General features: G+C 38.2%; 1 protein-coding gene across 2 annotated transcripts in view; it reads left to right on the top strand.

The window, feature by feature from the left end:
• The first annotated feature begins 17,528 nt into the window (after positions 1 to 17,528).
• Positions 17,529 to 26,464, top strand: part of Nkain2 (sodium/potassium transporting ATPase interacting 2) — an 839,889-nt gene continuing 830,953 nt past the window's right edge. Inside the window, exon 1 of one of the 2 annotated variants that reach the window (XM_090338189.1) lies at positions 17,529 to 17,977. In XM_090338189.1, the coding sequence (XP_090194315.1) occupies positions 17,924 to 17,977 (54 nt within the window). In that variant the 5' untranslated portion in view covers positions 17,529 to 17,923. The remainder of the gene's footprint in view (positions 17,978 to 26,464) is intronic. The other variant, XM_090338190.1, reaches the window with a different exon arrangement.

The raw sequence follows: 26,464 nt of genomic DNA, 5'->3' as shown, positions 1-26,464 counted from the left end.
CCCTTTAAGGATGGATGGTTGGTATACACACTGCATCCTGGAGGATGCACTGTCCCGGCAGGGTGGGATCTTCAAACTAGATTTTATCTATGGTCCAGTGCTTCCTTAACCACTCTGTCAAGTTAATTATAAAGTGAGGCAGAGCTTGTGGGACCAGTCTGCGTTATGATCATGTGTCCAGAGTCATACCTCTTTTCCACTGAGACATGTTTTTTCATCTGATTAGATCCACGGAGTCAAACACTCTCTAAACTTAGAATGGTACTGGCCGAAGCTCAGTACCAGAAAAGGATGCAAAAGAAAACAAAGTCAATGAAATCTGAAGTGTTTGCTTGCTCTTCTGAAATATGATGACACAGTGAAGTCTCAGCAATAGTTGCTGCTGCTGTTAATTGGTTGGACATGTGACAGTAGCTGTAGTTATATAAGTCTTTGGGACAGAAAAAACCAGGCCATAGGGACTATTTGGAGCTTTCATCTCTATTACCACGGCTGCACGTTTCACCAGCCCTTGTGCCAGTACTAGGGGAGTTAATAACAAAGGCTATTCAGTGTGAAGTACTGAATTATTTTGTCCCATTGGTGATTTAGTGCCTGTTCTAGCAATGACACTCTCTTGAGGCATTTAAAGTATTTTAAGTCCATTTTTAGAGGCCCAAACAGGTGTCTCTTCCCCCAAATTCTTGGTCTCTATCTCTACACCTTTTTCCTTCTGATTAAGAGGTCTTCAAATGGCCATGAATCCATTTATTCTAACCTCAGGCATTTCTTATTCATCTAATATTCATAATAATACATTTCAATAATTCATAATACACTTTTTATGTATTCATAAGAGTACATCTAAAGATTTGCCTATTTGGGAAGATATTTCTGTTATTCTTGCCTCTCTAACCATCCCTGGAGTAAGGCTGTACTGTAGCTATTACTCATCTCTATCTTATAGAATTATATACTACAGGACACCATCTTTTAAAATCTTCTGGCATTTTATTACTGTCATTATGTAGCCACAGATGTTCACTGAGGGACAGGTTAATGAGCACTATGACAGTCTCGGTTACCTTGATGTGCAATCCACTTGGGTGTGTTTGTGCCTGATACTAAATGCATCATTTCTGATTTATGACAGGTTGCTGATGGGTGAGCTTAACCATACAGCTATGATGAAGTTTGACAAAACCCAGTTAATGATGTAAGTTCGGTCACTTGATGTCTCGTGCCACTTGCTCCACTGTAGGGTACAAGAGCAAGCCATGTGCTCTTCTTCAGTGGTATCTTGCTCTTTTCTGTCAATCACATGGCCTTCCTGCAGAAAGCACTATTTCTGAACAGATGAGAGGACTATATTGCAATTCTTTTACTGAAATATTCTATCCTTTCTACATGCCACTATTTCCTTTAAAGACATCTCCAAAACCATAGGTGCTGAGGGATATTATTGCCCAAGTGCATAGTGCTTCTTCTTGATGGAGTCTATTCTTGAGAATTTTTGCATTCTGAACCTTTTGGATACTGGCAGCCTGTATATCAGTAGGTAACAAGGTGAAAGAAGAATTCCCACATGAACAAAATGCTGTAGCGGGATTCTAGGCACTGGCTCCCCTTCTTATGGTGAAAAATTGCCAAGTGCCATAGTTGGTTCTTTATTTGAAAATGATATCTCAGACTCTCCCATACTACTCAACTGGCCCAAGGGTCTTTGTTGTGGTAGTCCTCTGAGTGTTCACAGCTCCTGTTTTCTGAGTCCAGGTTCTCCCCCTACTTTTACACAATCTCATAGAATTCATTGCTATCAGTGTTTTACTTATCACTCATATGGAAGTAAAAACAATGAATATATGTATAAAATTAAATGAACAAAAGTTTTATGTATTTGGCAATTGGGGTTATTTTTAAAGCTGTATATAGATTCTGATTTTATTTCTTAATTGTGAAGCATGAAATTAAATATTAACATATGGGGGTTTCTTTAATGTGCAGACAGTAATTCCCAGAATTCTGTGGAGCACAAAGAATAAAAGATTTGATATGTGGTCCTCAACACATTCGATTCCATCATATCAAACTTAGAACAATCTAACTTTACAGGTACACAGAGTGACTCCACATTGGACCTGGAAAGAGAATGTTTTGCTTTGTGTTCAGAGTCATTAAAAAAATGGAGTGATGTTGCATAACATGGAGAGTTGCAATCATTCATCATGACTTGAGTCTTGATGATTAGTTGAGACCAATTCTGTTGTTGTTGTTGTTGTTGTTCTTGGTCTAATAGTTTCAGACATAAAGTATTAGCCACATGAGGTCACTGTTGTACATACATGAATTATAACTACTATATAACTCTTGATTCTCCTGCCTGAATGGTGTTGTGATGTATGAGTTGAATAAATAACATGTATTGAGGGATGTAGACAGGGTATCTAATTACATGTATTTTAGACAATTATTAAAATTAGGTGTCTTTTTTAAATTTGTAGGGTATCTGTCATGGATAAGTCAGTGATTATTTTTCAATAAGTCATGATTTTAGAGTAGTTTCCTTAAGGAAAATGCAGGTGTAGTGACAGACACAACTGATTTTGTCCTTAAAATATTTCTGAAGTGATCTGCATCTGAGAATGTGAGTTTTCCCTTTGAACTGTAATTTTAAAGAAGAAGATAATTTCCTGGTCTTATAGACCATAAATTATTGTGGAATCTCTTTAGTAAATTAAGAAATAAATAATTTATTATTTACATAGTCTCTTTGAAATCCATAGGGCTAACCAAACTGGAAAAAAGCCATAATTTCTGACATGTTGCTACTACATTCAGAGACTCATTTCCATTAAGGAATTTAAGGCTTTTGATCAATAGAACACTCTGGATTGTACCTTCAAGCCAGAGTATATTAGTGTGTGTGTGTGTGTACATGATTGTATATGTGTGTTTTGTTAAAGTCACCAAGTACCTGTGTAGTATAAAAATGAATGAATGCTACTAATCCTTTCCTGTTTCTATTACTACCCATTCCTCTAGCTGGGATACACAACTCCTAATTTTTTTCTTTCTTTTTTTTCTTATTAAATCTCCTCTTCATTTTCTATGTTCCAAATTTTGCATTCATTTCCATTTTGAAAATGCCATCCACATTCTCTATGTACATAATTTACATCTGTAGTCCAGTTATTTCCCTTCTGCCTTAAACAATCCTGCTCAAATATCTCTGCAGAATCATATAGATACTTCATGATGGCTTCTAAATTTATTCTAACTGAATAGTTCATGTTTAATCAGTATCTCATGAAGTAATCATTATGTGCATATACTTCTTAATAGGGTATGTAGCAGTTCATGTGCAAGTTATTTGTGTTAGGGTAATGCTAGTTCATATTTCATGCCTGTTAATTGCAGGAAGAAGAAATGAGCACATGCTATTCCAAGAGGGATATTTTCTCTCCCTATGATTTTTACATCAGTCACCTGAATTCTGTTTCTATGTGTACAGTCAAAATGAATAAGCTCTTATTGTGAAATGCATTTTATACGTCAGTAAATCCTACTTGTGTTCTCAATTAGAAAGTTTATATATCATTGTCCATTGACAAGTTTTTCATAGGACTTGCTGGAAAACGTTCTAATAGTAATCATTCTCTCTTGCATTAACCATCACTTTTTTTTCTTGTCAGTATAAGAAAGAGTATTTTATGCCAGGCACAGTGGCTTACGCCTGTAATCCTAGCTACTCAGGAGGCTGAGATCTGAGGATCAAGGTTCAAAACCAGCCTTGGCACAAAAGGACCTGAGACTCTTATCTCCAACTGACCACTAGAAAACAGGAAATGAGGGTTGGCTCAAGGGTAAGGTGATAGCCTTGGGCTGAAGAGCTCAGGGACAGTTCAACCCCTACGACCCAAAAATTAAAAAAAAAAAAAAAAGAAAAGAAGAGTATTTAACACGAGAAACCTTTCTTTCTTGACACTTCAACCAGAAAATCTGTATAATTTATTTTTAAGTGTCTACTCACTACTATATTTGTTTACTCTTTGTCTCATCATTTCTGTGATCCCCTTACTCTCCTCCAAACTTAAAAACTTATATACAAGACTGAATGTACAGCAGTCAAAAACAGCAGCAAGAGGGGGGATAAAATATAAAAAGTAAAAATAATAAAATACTACTTGTTTCCATTTCTTGGAGTTCATTTCCATAAACATCATTTTATATGATCCTAATGCATATAGCTATTGAGCCTTTCTGATTCTCTCCTAAGAATATCCTCCTTAGTATCACTGTGTTGAGAGTACTGTTTAATTTATCATGTCCACATATAATTTTTTGTCCTTTACTGTTCATTGGATTTACTTAGAATAGACACATTCTAGTTATTACAAATGAGAGAAATCACGGAACTTATGTTTCTTTGTGTCTGGCTTCCTTTTCTTCATACAAGTTTTTCCAAGACTTTACATATCCTTATGAATGAAAACAGTATAATTCTCATGGAAGCATATTATTCTATTTTGCATATATCATATTTTAAATGCATTCACCTACCAAGGAATATCTGATTTGATTGTATATCTTGGTTATAGTAAATAATACTGCAATGAACATGGTTGTACTGATAGCTTCAGTAAGTTAAATGCCTACCTGAGTTGGGTGTAGAGGCTCATGCCTGTAATCCTAGGTACTTAGGAGGCTGAGATCTGAGGATCACTGTTCAAAGCCAGCCTGGGCACTAAAGAACTTGAGATTCATCTTATATGGACTTATGTTACACAATTTTAATCCTCTGCTAGGACAGTCATAGGTGTGTACTAATTATTACAAATGAGGGAAATCATTGAGCCTATGTTCCTTTGGATCTGGCTTACTTCAATTAATATGGAAAGACTTCAAGTCTTTCCATTTCCTTACAAATGGGCCGATATCATTCTTTCTAATGGCAGCATAGAATTCCATTGTGCATAAATACCACATACCACCCGCAACCCCTCCCAATCATCTTTTTTTCCCTTTTCCTTCTCTATTTCAAATAAACAAGTAAGCTTTAAACAATATACAAGGTAACAAAGTCAGACAGACTAACCACAAGAGATTATCCATAGTGGAAAAAAAAACAGAAAGAAAAGAAATAACTTCACATAGTACATTAAGAACAACAATCACAAAGTTGTTTTTGTTTTCAGCTATTAGTCTCTCTCCCTTCTAAGATCTAGCTTGGAATATCAGGCTGTTTGCTAATTTTCTATGTTTCCTATCTACTTTGTTGTGCATACAGCAGTCCTGTCACTTCTTTGGGGATTCCTGATAGTCTTCTCTTTCTCAATTGAGAATATAGTGATTTTTCTGACTCACTGGCACAGTTCATGTGTTTCAGTTGAGAACAATTCTAATGTATATCTTCTGAATCGTTCTCAAATTAAATGAAATTAAGTTCACAAGTCCTATGAATTTGAAAGATATTTTAACTACATATTTTAACTACCTAGTTAATTAAGGTTAGGGTGAAAGCTAAGCTAAAAGTTGCTTCCTGACATTTATTTATTTGTTTATTTTGATGCTGGTCTAGGGGATTGAACTCAGGGTTTGGAGGCTGTCCCTGAGATTTTTTTTTTCTTTTTTTGGCTCAGAGATAGTGCTCTAATATTTGAGTTAGAATTTAACTTCCAAAGTTTTTTGTAGTTAATTGAATAGAAGGGTCTCATGGACTTTTCTGCTTAGGTTGATTTCAAACTGTCAATCTTCTATCCCTCCAACTCAGCTTGGAGTACCTAGGATTATAGGCGCAAATCATCACCACCGGGCTGTTCCCTCAAATTTTAATTTTAGCTCAGTGAGCATGAGGCTTGGAGTCAGAAAAACATGCATTAAAATTGTAGTCTACCTCTTATAATCTGTTTGCTTTTAGCTGTATTATTATTGACCATAGATGTGACTTTTTCCATTTATGACATAGTAGTGTTGTGAAGATTAAAATAAATAGGAGATGTGTAGTGCTTAGCTTAATGCTGTTCAAATAATATATGCCTATGTGCTGCCATTGCTTTATATCATTAATCTTATTACTTCCCAGCCATTCTCTAACTGAAGGCAGAAAGGATAAACTATCACTATCCTGAATTTTTCCCTACTTAATACACAAACCTCCTTGCCTAAAATACCTAGAATCTTGAAGAAGTATCTGTGTAAGGCAATATGTATTTGTACCTCTGAAAGTAATCTGCATTTCTGGAAATCGTTTACTAGTGCTCAGAAGGAAAATCTACGGTCTATTCTCCATCTTTACTGTTGCAGCCCTCCTCATGCCCTATGTGCCATTTGTAAGGAATTGGTGCTCACTCTAGTTCCCTGAATGCCTCAATCTGACCAATACCTATTGTACCTTATGTCCCTTCTAAACAAATAGCTCAATGTCCGAACCATTGCAGTAGAGCCTTATCTGCTCTCTCTGCAACTCTTTCTATCAAGACAGCCAAAGTGAAAATTTGAAAAGCACAACTCAGATCATCTTGTCTAACTTCAAGCACTGCAGTTCACTTATGTGTTCTTACTTTATGTTGAGTAAAATATATTTTTTTGGATTCTGTAAATATTTTATTTTGAAACTCTGGGTTTATACAAAAGCTGGTCTTTCTTTTTTTTCCCCTGTATTTTTATTATGATTAATAGAAGGATTACATTATAGGTATTATGGGCATTACTTCATAAACATTGATACCCTTTTTCATGTCTTGGTTCCCATCTCCCTCCCCCCACCCCTGCCCCTCATCTTCTTCCCCCCCTTCCCTATCCTATTTCAAATAACCAAATATACATATATGAAATATTTCAGATAACAAGGTGAAATACTGTAACAATATGAGATAACCAAGGGACAGCAAAGGAGATGAGAGATAACATAGAACATTTTTAAAGCATAGACTATGAAATTATTTTCTTACATGATCTAGATGTGTCTATCTCATGGGGATCATTAGCTCCTGCAGTGAAGTATTTATATTCTGACGATTCTGATCATTTTCCTCCCATGTGGATTTGATAAATAAGTCTCTCCTCAGAAAATTTTCTTTTTCATTTTTTTCATCCGACTTGCTTTCTTTCTAGATATACTCATAATAACTGCTATTTTCATTATTAGGTTTTTGTTTTTGATATCTTTCTTGATGTTTATTTGCAGAAAGGCATATCCTAATAAACTTACATAAAGGATGATTATTTATTCTTATCCTTTATAAAACTTTTTACTTTGTGTTTGTTGATCTCTCCTGGTTACCAGCGTTGAAATGTATGGTAAATGCAAATACATGTTTAGTATATTATTTATTTTTCCCAAATAGCAAATACATTCAAGTGAGCGCCCAGAATGTTCCTGGCTTATACTGGATACTGAAAACACAGCTACTGAGTATGACATTTTACCTTCTATTCTGTTTACTAAACTTTTATACTTATCTTTCTCTGCATAGTCTTATTGAACTTATGATAATAATTTGGAGAATAAAATATAGGCCCTCACCTTCAACTTATGGACCAGAACATAATGCTGGAGGAATAAACAATTGAATCAATGATGCTTAGTTGTGATGCAGGCCTCATAAATATTTGCAATGAAAGATAATATAATAAGAAGCATAGTCAATATGGTTCTGTTTTACAGATAAAAATGATAGAGAATATATATGCTGAAAATGATACTCCTAATACTGACTTAAGACAGTTTTCAAACCTCAAGCTAACCTAATATATAGCCAAACTCCATTGGAAGATATCTTCATAAATCTGAGAGCAAAGTGTATGCATGAAATTCTGGCTTTCTATACAAATTAAATTTATTGACCTAGATTTCCTTTATAGTATACTTTCTCTTTCTCTCTCTCTATGTACCTCTCTCTGTCTCTCTGTCTCTGTCTCTGTCTCTATCTTTGATTTCCACTTTAAAATATTTTATTTTAATTAACTTATTTTAATTATACAAATTCATAGGGTATACTGTGATAATTCCACATATGTCCATAGTAATAATAATAAAATCAAGGTAGTTAACTTTATCATTTCCTTAAATGTTTGTTTTACTTTTGGATGAAGGATTTTTGCCTCCTTTTCATTCTTTCCAGTCATTAGCAATCATATATGCTCTTGTTAAGGAATTGCTGGAGATAGTTTCTTAGACATCCTTTCCCAGGTTGACATTCAACTGCAATATTCAGATCTCAGTCTCCCAAATAGCTATAAGCATGTGCCACTGGTGCCTGTGCACAAAAAAATGTTTAACATCCACAATGTAGCTTATAATATATTTAAATTCTCATATGTCGTAATTTGTAAAGATATTGGTATAGCATAAAATCTAGGAAGTATAGGGCCGGGAGTTTGGCCTATTGGTGCAGTGCTTGCCTAGCATGCACAAAGACCAAGGTTCCATTCCTCAGTACCACATACATAGGAAAAAGCTGGAAGTGGTGCTGAGGCTCAAGTGGTAGAGCTCTAGCCTTGAGAAAGTCCAAGGCAGTGCTCAGGCCCTAAGTTCAAGCCCTAAGGCTGGCAAAAAATATAATAAGTTATGAATATAGTTCCTTGACCCTGATACCTCAGCTAGAAACCAGAGTCATTTTCAACTGGTGACAACAACTATTGAAAATCTTAGACTGTAAGGAATAGAAGCTAAAGAGAAAGTGGAGATTTGTATATTTTAAAGCAAATTCATATTGTTTCATCATAACTCTTCCCAGTAGTGTAATGCAAACGATTATTACCTAACTTTCTTGTAACTTCTACATAATAGTCCAGTAATCACATGTTCGACATATTATGTTATTGTCTGCATTTTAGAGATGCAGTTGCATTAGATTAGAAAAGACAAGTCGGATATTTAAAGTCACACATAGTAAGAGAGTAACATGAGTGCAGACATGGCAGACTCCAAAGCCAATGTGATATGTATTGTCTAATGTAAGATTTGAATTGAATTCCAACAGCTTTGTGTAGTTGTTCTGTACAACTACACACTAAAGAATTCTCTGTTCTTGATCTTCTGCAGCTTGCTTCATCTAAGCCTTGGTCAACTGACTTTCAGAACATCAGTGCCGTTAAGTGGCTTCTTCAATCATTTTTTGTCAACTTTAGGAGTATGTGAAAGAGGGACAATCAGGGTCTGAGAATGAGAAGGGATGTAGAATTAGAATGGTCTGAAGTGATAGGCACGTTCATGCAGTCCAATAGTGCAGTCACTCAGAATTGATCAGGTAGGGCCTGGTTACAATGAGAGCTTTAACACATAGCACTGGTCCTGAACTTAGTGGAGTCCAAAAGTGTTATGAAGTGACTGTAGAAGTGAAAGGATCAGGATCTCTAAGTGTTCCTTCAGGATCCCCTATGGGGCAGAGTCATTATGCCAGAGGAGAGAAAGAAATCAAATAACATTTGATTTCTAGGGCATGTTTTACTAGATTGTTTAGGTAAGTTAATTGTTTTAGAAATATTTGTTGACCCATTTCAGGCTAGAATAAAGCCTACTTTAATCCTTAGGTTGGTAGAGGGCTCAAAAGCCCTTCTCCTGACAAGTCTTGGCCCTGGTGACAACATATGCTGATCGCTTGTAAGATGGAAAGCTTCATTACAATGCTTTCTCTGAGAGACTCTGTGATTTTATTGTTCATTTTAGGTCTTTGAATTTCCTATTGCTTCTGGCTACCCATCAGAAGGTTCTAATTTATTTATCTAAGAAGCCTTTATGAGCGTTCATGTAAAATGATCAGTGCAAAGCTTGGAATGTGACAACGACTTAATATGGAAAGAGGGAAGGGATAACGCCCACAGAAAGAGGGAAGGAGGAAGGGGAGATAGAAAGAAATAAAAAAGAAAGGAAAGGAATAGAAAAAGAGACACAGAGAAAGAGAGAGACAGAGGAGACAGAATATAAAACCTCTAGAACTCAACAGAAGCTCATTATTTGCAGTTATTTTGGGTAATATTTTTCTCAAAATAAATAATTACTACAAAACCATGCCTTTGAAATATAGATTTTTCAAGTCTTTATCTGGAAGATTAAAAGTACTTTCAATTATATATATATATATGATATATAAGACATAAGATATCTATCTATCTATATCTATAGAGATAAAGATATAGAACCCCTAGAACCGAGCAATAAACTCAGAACCTTGTACTTGCCAGGCAAGTGCTGTTCCACTGTGCTAAATTCCAAATTGCCAATTTTATATTTTTCTTACTATGTAGTTATAGTATTTGGCCTCAGGTTATGGGGAAAATCACCAGGTTCTCTTGAATTGATGCTGGGTCTTTCTTGGTTTACTTGTATTAGTTATTTTCTGTTTATAGTAAAATAGTAAACAACAAAACAGAGTGAACCATCATGCTAGAAACATGAACATGTTCTGCTTTCATAAAATTGGAAAAGTATTATCTTGGTGCTCATAATTACAAATTACCTGTTTATCTTAAACTTTATATAAAAACTTTACTATTTGAATTTTAGGTGACATTATATATGAAGTATGCATTTACTATAGAATGCCAGGCAAAGTCCCTATAAACATTTAATAATATCCAGGCATGGTGGCTTATGTTCATAATCCCAACTCTATAGGAGATGGAGATTGAGAGGGATGTAGATTGAGGCAGACAAGGCAGAAAATTTCACAAGACCCCTTTTCAAACAAGAGAATGCCTAAAATAGGTGGTCAAGTTCTGAAAACCCTAAGCTCTAAGAATATTTAACTGGAAATATCTGCCTCTTGTACAGATCTCTGTATTTAAAGGGACAATTTAAATTCAATATCCATTTAAAAATGCAACTCAAAAAGTGGGAAAAATCAATTGGAAGTTTATATAACTGAAATATATCAACTGTAAAATATATAGAGGTGTGTTTGGTATTTACTTTTTACTTTTTATCTCCAGAAACTCAAAACACACCACAGTGTATGGATTTTGAATTTATGCAATTCTGCATCATTATACTACATTTACTTTCTTAACATTTCTCATTGTCACTTTTCTAATATTCTATTAAATTGGTGTTTATTAGAGTGGTGGAAGGATGAACTATGCAAAGCACAACAAATAAAGAAATTTTGCCATAATTATATTATCTGGAAAGATACTTTCAAGTAGTGTAATAAATCTTAATTATACAGGAAAAATGTAGAGTACATACTCCTGCTGCCTCCCGAAAAAATATCATTTGTTTAGTCTCATTTTATTGAATAGTTTAAATGCTTTGTTCTTCATCTCTTAATTGTAGAAAATGAATGTAAATTTTAACATTCTTCCAAGTATTTAAAGTCATCTGGATGACTAGAATATGGTCTTTGTACTTATCTTGTCCACCGTAAATATAAAATCCGAATTATTAATTTTATTATTAATTTTATTCTGGTTAATTCAGAGCAATTATTTCTTTTATATTCTATTAACTGGCTTCTCTGAAATATTAGTATGAAGATAGCATTTTAATTTTCATGCCATAGCAATGCAATTTAAAGTCTAAATTTTAATTATACTTCAGTTTAATTTTTAAGACAGTAAATTTCATTAATAATACAATATCTAACACGGATGACTTAAACCTTCAGGTTCCTTGGCATTCTTCTCACTAATAGGTAAGCCTCCAGGTTTCTTTCCTCTCCAACAAATAGACCAAAGAATTCTTTGTAACTAGTAAAGAAAGTGGTATAAATCAAGCTGTATCCTGGTGTTTCTTGCTGGGCTTGGCGCTCTCAGCTGCCATGTAAGCAGCTTAATGACTTAGAAGCAGCCAGGCTATGAGAAAGACAAATTTTAGGGAGCAGTCACTCTGCTGGGCAACTGTCCTGTTTCTCAAGATCTTACATCTCATGTGTTGGAAGTGAATACATTTTCAGATGATCCTACCTGTAGCCATGAATACAGGCATTGAGTCGTTCCCGCTGAAGCTCCAGATATTACAGAACGGAGACAAGCAGTCCCCAGTGTACCTTCTCCAGATCTATGGCCATCAAATACATGAACTCATTTTACACCCCTGTTGGAAGTGGGTTGTTAGACAGCAATAGTAACAAGGCAACCAGCTTCATCTTTTCACTTATCTCTTAATTCATGCTAAACAATAAAATCAGCAGAAATTTTTAGTAAATGAAGAGATTCATATATAGCTTTTTAATTTCTGAGAAATGTTTTCATTTCTACACAGCACTTTTTTGAGATAATTTATGAACATTATATTATAACTAAGGCTCTTACATTTGTAGAATAATTATATTGATAGGCTCAGGGCAACTCAGATTAGATAGCATGGAAATTATTAGTATTCAGCTCAATGCCTAAAAATAATCATTTGTAGATAGGGAGGTGGATGCTACTGTAGTTGAATAACCTTTATCCAAAATGCTTGATACAAGAGCTACTTCAGATTTTGTACTGCTTGGACCTTGGCATGTTTACATATAGCATAGATTAATTCTGGATATGAGTTCCAAGTCTAGGCACATACTCATTAATGTTTCATCTACACTACATGCACAGGCCTAGTAAATTTCAGTGTTTTAATGACTTTTCTGAAAACAGTGTCATGGTGTGGAATTTTGTGTGTGGCATCATGTCACAAGCGAAAACATCTTAGATTCATAGCATTTCAGAAGTATGCCCAACCTGTATCCCATCCATTAGGAAAATAGCAAAAACAAACAAAAAACCAAATTCCCTTCAGTTACAACTGGATGGAATTCCCTCAGAAAACATTTAATGAAAATTAGACTCATAATTTTGCTCCTTTTTTTTTCTTTTTCTTTCTTGTTTTTTTTTTCTTTTCCTTTTTTCTTTTTTTTTGCAAGTCCTGGGACTTGAACTCAGGGCTTGAGCACTGTCTGTGGACATGTTTTGCTCAAGGCTAGCACTCTGCCACTTGAGCCACAGCAGCACTTCTGGCTTTTTTAGAGTATGTAGTACCAAGGAATCAAACCCAACCCTTTGTGCATGCTAGACAAATACTCTACCACTAGGCTATGCTCTAGGCCCATTTTGCTCCTTTTCTTGATTCCCAAGTCCATTTTTAGAAATTTATCATAAAGAAACTATCAAACACAGGCAAATTATAGTTGTACTCTTATTATGACATTTGAAATATTGAAACTTCGAAAAACAAACTGTAAAGTCTTCAGTATAGTTTTAATAATTATAAAAATTCAGTGGTTTTCATGTCTACAGTCATCTATTATAAACATGTGAATATGTATATAATGTATACATGGCATAATATATATATATAATCTTTTACTTTAGTGTGTCAAAAGTCTGACATCATTCTCACTGGATAAGTATCAGTTTATCATATAAATTGATCTTTTCTCTCTTCTAGAGGAAACTTGCATTGTTTGAGTTGACCTTTGTATCCTGTAAAATTCTGTGGCTCCCAATCTTGAAAGTTTTTCTGACTAACTTTTTGAGAGAGCATATATGATTAAAATACCACCTACATAGGTGATCCAGGACACAAATCCATGTCAAGGTTTCAAATTTAATTGGTTTTTTAAATGTTGTATTATAACAAGTGATATTGTCACAGTTTATAGGAATGGCAGAGTGCATATATTACAGAGCCATTGTTCTGTATACAAAAAAACTATAGGTTGGGAAAAATTATTAGTTAAGTAATAGGAATACTGAGAATGCTATACAATGTTAAAGATATGTGGTATGTAAAATAATGATACTGATGCTTAGATAGTAACTATATGCTAGCCACCATTTTTTAAAGCTTCCTACATGTGGACTTTTATTTAAAAAAAACTATGGTGCTATTATTGTCCCATTTTATAGATAAGAAAACCAAAAATCATTTGCTTAAAATTACATAGTTGGTAAATGGTGTAATTTGAATTTATAAAACCAAGTGCTCTGTTACAGAGCTTATGAACTTGATAAACAATTCAAATATCTGTTCTTCATCTATTGTTAAGTCAAAAGAGGCAGGCTAAAACTATGGCCCGTACCATATAATCCTATATTTGTAATAAAATGGTGTATAATATGACAGAAATAATCTCCAATAGTCGGAAGTGTTGAGTGAGTGATTTTTTCTTAGTTCCATTGGGTATCAATAATTAAGAAATATTATTTTCCTGATATATGCTGCTATGCAAATAGGAAAAAATATCCAGGTTGGAGTAAAATATTAAATAGATTAAATATATTGGTGCTTGTGAACATCATTTTTGTTATACTTATAAATTACAAGAAATACAGACAAAATAAAATGCCCAGTGAACTTCTTCAGGAGACTTGCAACCAGCCTTGAACTTTGGCTCTGGCTGAACTGAGTGTGATGAAGACTCTAATTTGCTAACTGGCTGTGCACCTACTGCAGTCAGGGAATTGTCCTGAAAGATAAATGAAGTAAGTATAGAACAACCTTGAGAAAGTACTCTAAAACAGGGCGGCAAGGTTAGCCAGATGGAGATGTGGAATATGGAACACATTTTCCCCACAGAAAGAAGGTAATTAACAATAGTTATGTCACCAGACTAGTCAACAAAAAACCCTTAGCACCTTATAGCTAAATGGCTTATGACCTTCTTTCTAAATGAAAATGCAATCGACATTCCAATTTGAGACATCTCCCCCTTCAATGCACTTCTGTGGGCCAGCCATGATTCTTCAGCTGTGATTAATGTTTCTTCCAGTAAAGCACTTAGTTTCAGGGACACTAGGAAATGGAACAAGAAGGACACAGCCACCTTAAGGAATGGAATTGTATCCCTAACTGGGGCATCTTTCCAAAAGCCAGCCACTACTGACACCGTCTCTGAAGGATGTGATCTGAATTTAGTTTAGAGATAAAGTAGGTGTGAACACTTCTAAATGTATGTTTTTTTTATCACCACTGGATGGAATTCCAAATGAATGATGAAAAAAGTACAACAAAACCACAATAGGGAATACTCAAGTGGATATTCCTATGCCCCAAATTGACTCTGTAATTCTGGTACTGACATGTGACTCTGATCAAGAGATACCATTTTTCTGTCTTTTTTAAAAATTGTATTTTATTGTGGGGATAATGTATAGAGGGGTCACAGCTACATTCGTCAGGTAAGGGGTTTATTATTTCTTCAACTTTAAAATGGAAATTTGTTTCTTATAAGTAACAAGACGAAGTAGATTTAGCAAGGAAGACATATAGCTATGTAAACAGATTTAGTAGGTAGACACAGTAAATTCTCAGCACTTGTCACATTTGTGGTTCATTCTTCTGAGATCAGAAACAACTCTGATTTTGTTTCAGGGATTTCTCTAGGTTAGGTTTCTAGGAGCTTTTCCCACTGGTTTATTTTTGGAGCTCACACCAGGGAGTACTTGGGGGAGGAATACAGAAAGGGGAAAAGGAAAGGAAAGGAAGCAATTCAACTCAACAGTGAGATGGTTACTCGTGGAGATTACAATAGCTCAGTAATGGTTGTGATGTTGTCGATTCGGGCCAGATATCAGTCATGGCATTTTCCACCTAGGACCTGAAAAGGCTGGGTTCTTTATCCATCAACTCTTGTCCATTACTGGGTAAGGGTTGGTCTCAAAGTAACAACTTCCACATGCAGCACCTGCATCAACGAAACTGTCACAAGTGTCCATGAACTAAGGATGGGGCCCTGACAAAGTCGGTCACCTTAGACTTTCCTTTAGTCTGCACAGCTAGACGTTATTCAGGTTGATGTTGGCTGCAGGTAAATGGACTGCATACACACAAACACATTGCCACATTTCAAAAGGTAAAAGAATGCCTTGGACATTATGACAATCTAGGTCTTCAATATGCAGCATTAAATCCTAGTTTTGTCTTGATGGAAATGCAAAATACCAGCAAGCTAACATGAATCAAGGCACTTTTCAGAGGAAAAGCCCATTTTTAAAAGAGACTCTCGGGGCAGTAATAAAAATCGTTGCCTTCATACATTTAACAGATTAAGTCATTTTCTAGGACAAATCATTTTTGGCAATGTAGTGCCAGGCTCGTGGAGACTAGAATCCCTGTGTTCAATCTCCAGACATTCTGCTGTGTCATATTATTTACTCAAAGAAAGCAATCGTTTAGGATTCTTATTGTGAGCCCGGCATACATTTATCTCAATCAAGTCCCCCCCCCCCCTTTTTTTCTCTGTAGAATCAAGTCCCACTTGCCCAGGAAAGCTCTTTGTGCTTGATGCGATTTCATAGGTCCTAGCCCCAATCCCCTTCCTCCCCTGAGGGGCCTGTTAGGGAGAAGCTTGTTGGTTTTGAGCTCCTTTAACTGTTACCAGCACTCTAGGGACTTCATCCCGATGAGTGTTTTCCCAGAGGAACAGCTTCAACAACCACTTCGTCACTTCCTGGTCCAAAAAAATAAAATCTCAAATACTTTCCCCAAAGCTGCCTAGGGCTAGAACAGAAATTTGACCCCGAACCTCCAGAGCTTCCGCGTTCGGCCCGCAGGTGGCAGCAGCGAGCTCCGCAGCGCGTCCCAACCGGGGGCACCGCCATGGGGGGGGAGGGGGAGGGCGGAGCTGCAGAGTCCAGTGTTGAAATGTCACCACCTGGACAGCGCAACCAGCGGGGACCGGACGGTCCTCGAGGCTGAGGTAACTGAGTGCGAACACGGTCTCGGATCCTTTCACCTGTGCTTTTTTTTTTGTTTCTTCTTCTTCTTTCTTTCTCTTCTGAAGTGAAAACAGTTTTCAAGCAGCCCCAACAAACTCCCGGCGTCTTTATTCCCTCTGGTTCCCCAATGTTGCCCCAAACTCCAGCAGGAACTCCACTGGCTCCCGCTGCCCGGGCTGGGCTCGGGAAACTCTCCGATCTTGGGAAGAGCCGGGGCTGGTCGCCCGCAACCCCTCTCCTCGGTCTCCGGGACCCTTTTATTCCCCTCCTGGAGCCTTCGGGGTGGGTGAGGTTGGCCTCCATTGCGCCCCTACTTTACCACCCCACCCCATTCCTTAACCCTCCGCTGCGTCCCTCTCCCCCACCCCAACCCGAGCACACTCTCACACACACCCGAGGCTGCTGCCAGGCCGCGGGGAGCACGATCGACCCCGTGCCCAGCCAGCCACGGATGCGCCCCGCGGCGCCCTTCCCACCCTCACCGCGCCTAGGCTGCTGCCGGGACCTGGGAAGAGGTGGACGCCTTGGGGGCGGCACGCAGGTGGAAGGCTTTGGGAGGAGGAGGAGGAGGATTGGCCCCTGTGGGCGAGGAGAGGGGCAGCGCCGACCCCCGGCTTGGCGGTGCGCGCCCCGGAACGCGGAGTCCGGACCGCACAGCCCGGGCCGCGCCCCGCCCCTGCCCGCCCGCGCGCCCGAGCGAGCGGCCCGCGGAGCCCCGCGTGGCTCCAGCCGTGGGCGGGCGCGGGGAGGCGGGCAAGCGGCCCCGCGCGCGCTTCTGGCCGCCCCCGGAACACGGCGCGCGGAGAGTGCGGGGCGAGCGCGCCTCGGGGAGCGGGGAGGGGAGGGGTGGGGGAGAGTGCAGCCGGGCGGGCGTGCGGGCGGCGGCCGCGCGGGGAGCGGAGGTGGCGGTGCCGCCGCCGCTGAGGAGAGAGCGCAGAGCCGCGGCGCGCAAGAGGGCGACCCTTCGGGAGTCCTCCCCTCCATGCCCGAGGGCGCGGCGGCGCTGCCTGGCTGCCTGGCTGCCCCCGCGGGCCCCGGGCGCGTCTCCGCGGGCGGCGCAGCGTGTGCACCGAGCGAGTGAAGGTATGTGTGGCGGGCGCGGCTGGAGGAGCCGCCGCCGCCGCCGCCGCCGCGCCAGCAGGTCCTAATGCCTGTCACTTCCCAGGACGCTGGCAGCACCAGCCCGGAGCCCCCGACCCCGCGGCAGGTTTGCCCGTCCTTCCCCGCCGCCATCTGATTGGATAAAGTGGGGGCTCGACGGTGGCCGACGTGGGACAGTGTGGCGGTGGCAGGGGTCTCGGAAACCATGGGTTATTGCAGCGGCAGGTGCACGCTGATCTTTATCTGTGGCATGCAACTGGTAAGTGACACTTGGGTCCCTCTTATTCCCGTCATGTGTCTTTGAGGTAGTGGGCCGGGGAGTTGCAGTCCAGGGGCTGCCATGGAAACGAATGGAAAGGGGTAAAAATAAATAAAGAAAAGAAAATAGGTGACAGATGTAGTGCTTCTGTTTAAAATGATTTTCGGGGAGACGCACTGGCACGGTGGGGACAGGAGAGGTGTACCTTTCTTCCTGCCCCCGCCTCTTTGTGTCCCTCTCAAGACAGTTTGGCAGGTGCGGGCTTTAAACTTGTTACATTTATTTATTTATTTATTTATTTATTTATTTAGCAAGATGTAAGTCGTGTTTCTTTCTCCATCGATGGAACGAGACCGTCAAGTTCATTTTATTTTATTTTATTTTATTTAACTATACAGGTGCTAGAAAGAAATCCGGAAATTCAGACTTTTCTTCTGTATTCTAATTTTGGTTATCTTTGTTTCTTCCTTGGTAGGTTATTTTTCTAAGGATATGTTGCTTATCATTATACTGCTCTGATCCAGCACTATGTAGGGCAGGGATATTCTTAGAGCAATGCGATTGAGAAACCACACAGAGTTTAGAAAGTATGTGTATTGAAGGTGAACTCACCAACACCGCTGCCATGAACAGCACAAATCACTTTTCAATAACAATCATTACAGATAGAAGAAAGAAGCCTGGGCGTTATGCATGCTATGATTTTTGAAATAGATACGATTGTCTGATCCCTGGTGGAGAATTCTCTGTACTTTTTAAGGAATGTGATACAGTTGCAAAGAGGCAAGGAGCCAATTATGGAAAATGTCATGTCTCTGAATTTCAGTTCCCTAAGGGTGATGGCAGGTGAGAATATAGAGAAATTATGGCACTGTTCAATGGTTAATTTGAAGTAGGAGCTTTCCTAAAAGCTGAGAACCTTAAGACAGAAGGAGATTTTTGAAGGTTCGCACAGTAAGAAGTGTTCCAATCTACAAGGACTTTCGATTAAGACTGATAGAATCCCTCAAATATGTATCTGTGTGGACAGTTATCACGAAATCCACAAGTGTTTGCTGTCCTTCTGTTTAATGTTTAACAAAAGCAGTGCTTTCTGTGGTATATTTTCTCAAAATGTTCTTTCTTGGAGAAGTTATCTGGTGATGAGTATTTTGAACTGAGAATTGTGTACTTATGCACTTGTTGGTAAGAAGATGGAACTTTAGATAGAATTTCAAGTACATTGTGTTTTCTCAATGGTGTGTAAAGACATCAGTTTCTTTTTCTCTGCTAGAGTCATATAAGTTTTGCAATAAAGGATTTTTGCCACCAATGATAAAGCTGTCCAGTACACTGAAAAAGTTTGCTTTGTTAAACCACCCCTACAGGACAAGTTTTCTATATTATATAAACATTTCAAAACAATTTTGCTTCTATATATGAATCAGAAAGATTATGTTTTCTGATTCATAGTGTAGAAGCCTAAAACTGAGAATCAGTGAGTGAGCAGAGCTTTCTTATTCTCCTTTATGCTTTAAAGGTGTGATTTAGCCCTAAATCGTTTAGTTTCAAAGGGCTTTAGTACTGGAGGAGGGGTGTAGATATTAGATGAAGTGGCAGTTGGTGTATGAATACAAACTCTCCGAGAACTTGAAACATTTGAGAAAAAAACCTAAGTATACTTATGGGAAACTAGATTTATAAAGTAGCATGATGCATGCAAAGGTTTCACATATATGTGTGCATGTGCATGCATGTGCACACTTGACCAGTAGTATAAGAATGTGAGTGTGTGCTCAAGCATACATGCATGCAGTGGAGAAACACTGTCTCATTTATGGAAAGGAAACTCTGAATGCCAGCTGAGTTCCTTACCAAGACAGAAGAATTATAAATTTTGGCAAGTATACCTTTGAATCCTAAAGAGTATCTTGTACTTTAAAAGTGCCATTTGATTTTTCCCCCACTCATACTTCATGTGCTCCAAGCTAATGCAGTTAGCAACCATGTTAATACAGATTCAGACAAAAAAAACCACAAAGGACAAAGAAAATCTAATTGTTGTTAGGGTGAAATCATCAGACTTTAGGCTTTAGATATTTCCCTTTTGCTTTATGTTTCTTTTTGCTGTTAGGAGTCAAGACTGTTCCAACTTGACTAAGTTATTGTGTAATACTGACATAGGTCATTCAGTTTTCTTCCTGTCTAACATGTTCAGTTATTACAGTATTTACTTTTTGGTTTTATACTTGTATGGAACAGTCTTAGAATTGAACTTAATGAAATTAATTGAACTTAATGGAACTCACAGAGTCTAAGATGAAAATGCATTTCTTCATGATCTAACTTTATTAGATTTCTGGAAACAATATCCTTCAATCCTACAGGTAGGATGCTTGCATTTAAATGGTGGAATACTTATCTGTACATCAAATTTATGTAATCTTAGAACATATAAGGTATCTTGTGCTGTTGTAGAAGTAAAACACCTCATGCATCAGATCAGATGGTTTTTAGTGCAGATATAATATTTTGATCATTTAAGAAGTGAAAGGGGGAGACCAATGCTTCAGACAGATCAACTTGTTGGGATTCCATATCTTTGCTCTTAATCATTTTGAATACACTGATATTATTTGACAGGCTGATCATGAGGATAAATACTACATATTTTTAAAATCAGGAAATAAGCTTGTCAGAAAACAAATTCAAATTCTATGTATTAGACATGATAGACAACTTCTAGTTTATGAAAAATCTGTCCATGTACCAAACAGATTGAAATACATGAGCGATATGATTATGCTAGTCTTGGATTATAGGGTAATTTATTTGAAAAGGGGTGTGATTTCTGGAAGCAGATTTAGTACATGGGCAGAATCTGGGATTTAAACTCATATTCTCAAGAAAGTAAGTTTCTGTTTGCCATGACTATCCTTAATGCTGAGAAACTGAAGCTTTCAGTAATTCCCTGAATGTCTGCACTTGAATTTGCAGTGATGGATTTATGTAGTAGTGTAGGACAAGAGCAATTTAACTTATTTACAACTTTCGGCATCTTGTGAAAGAGTTTGGCATCTTTTTCAGTGTTTTGTTGAATCAGAGTATAGAAGTGCTGAAAAAAGTACTGTGGTATTTTGCAAGGGAAAAAAAATCACCCAGTTACAATATAGAAGAATAGAACTCATTTTAGTTTCTAAAGACAGCTTTGTTGTCAAGTAAGGAAGCTCAAACTCGCCCACATTTTGCACATCAAACTATTGTGTGGCACACAGCTTACGAGGCATCAACTATTGAACGAAAAAGCTGGATTTACATTCAATGGATTAAGATATGGACATGCTATTCTTTTTTAAAAATTGCAGTTAGTAGAAGGGTTCCAGTTATATTCGCCAGATAAAGGATGCTTTATTTCACACACATTGATACCCCTTCTCATGTTTTTGCCCCATTTCCCTCCCCTCATCTTGTTTTCCCCTTCCCTATCCTATTTCAAATAAACAAATAAACATATATACAGTATATCAGATAACAAGGTAAGATACTGTAATGCCGGGGCCAACCGGCAGCAAACCAGGGTTCGCAGATTGGGGTTCCTGAAATAGGGGGCAAGGACTAGGAAGAAATAGAAGAGAGACAGACACACCGGGTCCGGGATGTCCGCAGTCCAGGTAAAGACTGCCGCGTTTATTTTTCACTCCCGCTTCTTCCCTCCTCCAGACCCAAGGAACCTCCAGGTGTTACATTCATATGGTAAATCTCAGGTCATTTACATAGAATAGGGCCAGAAAACAATAAGACAATAAAGCCATCGTCTGATGCAAGTCAAGGTACAGTTTGATTCCACTCTGGCTCCCAACACTGTAACAATATGAGAATAACCAAGGAACAACAATCCTACATTACATGGTTCTTGTTTCCATATCCTGGAGGTCCTTTAATTTAGCCTCATCTTATATGGCTAGGTTTTGAGCTACTGTAATCCTCTGCTAAGAGAGTCCAAGGTTTGTCCTAATTATTACAAATGAGGGAAATCATTGAGCCTATGTTCCTTTGAGTCTGGCTTACTTCACTTAATATGATTTTTCCAAGTCTTTCCATTTCCTTACAAGTGGGGTGAGGACATGCTATTCTTGTCATGCATGTCCTTTATGAAATATTAACTTCTTGAATCAGGTGCAGCTACCAATTAGGTTAGTACACATGTGTGTATCTGCCCATGGAAGCATGGAAACTAAAGAATGACCAGTAGCTTTGGACAATACAATTATTGTGTATTTTTAGGGGTACACTTTCATTTAAAATAATCATGAGTATAAAGAAAGACTCAATGAAATAATATGAAATGCTGCAAATAAACTTGTGATTTCTATACAGTGTTTATACTTTTGTGCCATTTGGTTACTTTTTAGAATTTAAAGCACTTACATGAAGAGGTCTTGAAGAGTGCAGATAGAATCCTGTGGTCTTGTGTTTTTTTGGGGGGATTTTTTTTTGTAAATTGTGGGGCTTGAACTCTGGACCTGGATGCTGTCCTTGAGCTCTTCAACTTGAGGTTATTTCTCTACCTCAGTGCCATTTCTGGTTTTCTGGTGATTCATTGGAGATAAGAGTCATATACTTTCATGCCTTGGCTGGCTTTGAATCATGATCCTCAGATCTCAGCCTCCTGTGTTACTAGGATTACAGGCATGAGCCACTGGTACCCAGCTTGTGGTTCTTGATATTTCTTCAAAAGTTTGTAGAAATCACTGCTGCCACAGACCCCACTGCTCTGAGAACTTTGAAGTTCACATTCAAATGCCATTGATAAAACTGGTGTTGTCCATGGATCTGATTCATGGAGAAGACATATTCTCAGCAGTACTTTAGAAAGTTGCAAAATAGAAACATAGTTACAAAGCTGTAAAATAACTCTTTTTCATAATATTTCTACTCCTCTGTGAAACATTTTGAGGCACGCTTTTGCTTGTAATTTACTCTTTCATGACAATTGAGCACTACTTTGCCTTGTTTAATATTTACCGGGATAAAGGGCAAAAATTCCTTCTAGTGTTCATGCTCCAGCTCTATTTTTGGTTTGCAAATCACACCGTGTGGTAGTCAGTCTTGTACTTAGTCAGCAGGAAGTCAACTTGATGTGAGTACAAGAACTGTTCCTCGTTTTCTCAAGAGATGAGTAGTGTCCCCTTTATGGTATGCTAGAACAATGACCCAGACAAGCAAATGGGTTTGCCACCTTATTTTTTTCTCTCCTGCAGCTGTAGTTCAGATCTACTTTGCTAGGTAAAAAGTTTAGAATGGACCAGGTGCTGGTGGTTCAACTTGTGATCCTATCTACTCAAGAGACTGACTTCTGAGGTAGTTCAGAGTCAGCCATAGGCCAGGTGCTGGTGGCCCATTTCTGTAATCCTAGATATTCAGGTTCATGATTTAAACTCTTCCGTGGGCAAGAAAATCCATAAGACTCTTACCTCCAATAAACTATTCAGAAAAATCCAGAAGTGGAGCTGTGGCTCAAGTGGTAGAGCACTACTCGCCTTGAGCAGAAGAAGCTTAGGCATAGCATCCTGATCCTGAGTTCAAGCCCCAGGACTGGTCAAAAAATATAAAAAATGAAAGTTTGTCAAAAAGTCTATGAGATTCTATCTTTAGTTAATCAGCAAGAAAAAAAGGGGAGGGGAGAAGGGAGGAAAAATGGAAGGAAGGAAGGAAGGAAAGAAGGAAGGAAGGAAGGAAGGAAGGCAGGAAGAAAGATAAAAGGCAGGCAGGCAGGCAGGCAGGCAGGCAGGCAAGGCAAGCCCGCGAACAGGGAACACTCACTGGGAATGCAAATTCTGAGTTGAGAGCAGGAGGTCCTATGTTCAAACCTTAGTAACTCATATCATTAAATTTATTAAGTATTTGTACAGACATCTATTTACTAAAAATTTAATGACTGGCTTTTGGTTATGCTATTTGGTAGAAATTCAAGCAGCCTCTGGTCATTTTTTTCTGTAATTTTATGTTTGCTAATGATAAACTCCACTGTTCCCATACTGTGTTTGGTACAGACTTTTGAAACCAAACACAGATACACACACACTCATGCACACACACACACACACACACACACACACACACGAAAATACTTCTATTCATTTTGTTTTGCCTATATAATGAAGTCTTCCACACCTTTCTGGCAATAAAATGGTGAGACAGTAAAGTAGTCACTTGTAATTTGCTGGTGAGAATGTATTCTCCTAAAGGAGTTTAAGAAAGGACTCAGTAAGCTGTTTTGCCTTTACATGAATATCACAGAGCATATTTACCCAAACCCAGTGGTGTAACCTGCCAATTCTAAGTCCACAGCAGAGTTGAGGTTTTGGGTGGTCTGGTCCCTGATGTAGTGATATGGAGTACCTGGCTGTACTTGGGACATCAAGATACTCGCTGTAACTGCAGATTTACTTTAGGTTTTTTGTTTTTGTTTCAGCTGTTTTTAATTCTTGTACCTTATGTCGTGTATATAAGGTTATCTTTCTTTGGTAGGATAAGTGGGTACACAGAAATGATGAAACAAAGAGAGAACAAGTACAGTAGTAGATTCTTACAGGGGAACGTGAATTATACAACTTGGGGAGAGGGGGCAAGAGGGAATGAGGGATGAGGTGACACTGTGCAAAAAAAATGTAGTCATTACCTGACTTATTAACTATAACCTCTCTTCACATCACCTTTACAGTAACAATAAGGAATTATAAAAACAAAAAAATACAAAGTTGTATAGAATTTCCTCCCAAAATTGACGGTCATTTGAAAATTATGAAGGAACAAGGTGAAATTGTATGATTCTTTTTCATTAGATTAGGGAGAAGAATGAAATTAACAACTTTTTTCTTCTTTAGTATTTCGGGTGTGTTCTGATATGGAAGCTCTTAGTGTCTAAAGGAGTTACTTTCTTCATTTTCTGGAAGCTCTTATTTCCTTTCTGCTGTCGAGTGGAAACAAGCATTGGCTGCAACTGATAGGAGATTTGAAAGGTTTAATATCGTATAAACTGTAGACTTTTGGTGTTCCTACCTTGAGTAGGAGTAGGATGACTTCTGATGTTAATATTTTTAAAAATTTTTATGCTACTTATGAGTCGGATACTAACCTTGATTTTGAAAACGACGTTTTAAAAGTTAATTTCAAATAAATTGCTTTAACAGTAATTGAATTTTTGGTATTTTGATGTATATATGTATACACACATGCATACACATGCATATGTTGTTTGTGTGTGTGCTTGTCTAGAGGCTTATGGGCTGGGCATGGTAGCTCATGCCTGTAATTCTAGCTATTCAGGAGACTGAGATCTGAGGACCAAGATTCCAGGCCAGCCTGGGCACTAAAGGATCTAAGATTCTTATCTCCAATTAACCTCTAGAAAATAGAAAGTGGGGCTTGGCTCAAGGGTAGGGTGGTAGCCTTGAGCTGAAGAGCTCTTGGACAGTGCCCAGGCTCAGTTCAAGCTCAATTGGACTCCCCCCAATTGAATTATGAATTTTACTGTTGGGGCTGGCTTCAAACTTTGACCCTCAGATCCCAGCCTCCTGAAGAGTTAGGGTTACAGGCACGAACCACTAGCACCTGGCTTAGTTTGTTATATTTAAAAAATCTAGCACAGGGGCCCAGGAATTTGGCTTAGTGGAAGAGTGCTTGCCTAGCATGCACGAAGACCCGGATTCGATTCTTTGGTACCACATACATAGAAAAAAAGCTGGAAGTAGTGCTGAGGCTCAAGTGGTAGAGCTCTAGCCTTGAGAAAGTCCAAGGAAAGTGCTCAGGCCCAGAACTGACAAAAAAATCTAGCACAGTAAAATACTTAAACATTAATGAAAAACTTACTATCTGCTATGAGCCTTTTTGAAGCTAAACGCTAAATAAGTGGACATTTTGTCATTGAACCCTTATGAGCCTAGTAACCTATCCATACTTCATAGACAAGAAATGGAGACCCTAAACAATGACCAGTTTTCTAATGTCACCCACTTAATAGAGGAAAGAGGTCACATACAAATCAAGGTCTATGAAACTCTAGGCCTTTCTTTGAGCCTGTGTCTCAAAGCATAGCATCTGTCTTATCACACCCCTTCTATGTAACAGAAAGTATAGCAGTATTTTCTATTGGCTTTGCTGATCAAGGAATTTTCTCTCTGTTAATTTCGTGATGTCATAATGGTCAACACTGGATTACTTAGGCTCATAGAGTAAAGTTAGGTCAGGCTGTCCCAGGTAGTCTGAAGGGTCCTAAATAGAAATTGCTGGTGTAAGCATTAGAGAAAGAGTAAAAGACAAGGCTGCTTCCTGTAGAGTAAGTGTTCCCTGCTCTTCCCTCTAGAGTTCGGTTGTTCCCAAATACTCTCAAAACAAGATAAAGACTCCCTGGCTGTGTGTCTGTCAATATTTGAGGAAAACGACTAGAATTTCTATCCAACTATTGACAACTTACCTCTCAGTGTTGGCTTGGAATGTTGATAGGAA

This window comes from Megascapheus bottae, chromosome 8 (genome assembly GCF_031878675.1).
Source record: "Megascapheus bottae isolate mThoBot1 chromosome 8, mThoBot2.hap1, whole genome shotgun sequence".
NCBI classification, from domain to species: domain Eukaryota; kingdom Metazoa; phylum Chordata; class Mammalia; order Rodentia; family Geomyidae; genus Megascapheus; species Megascapheus bottae.
Note: the sequence above shows the minus strand (reverse complement) of the source record. Positions and strands in the feature narration are given on the sequence as shown.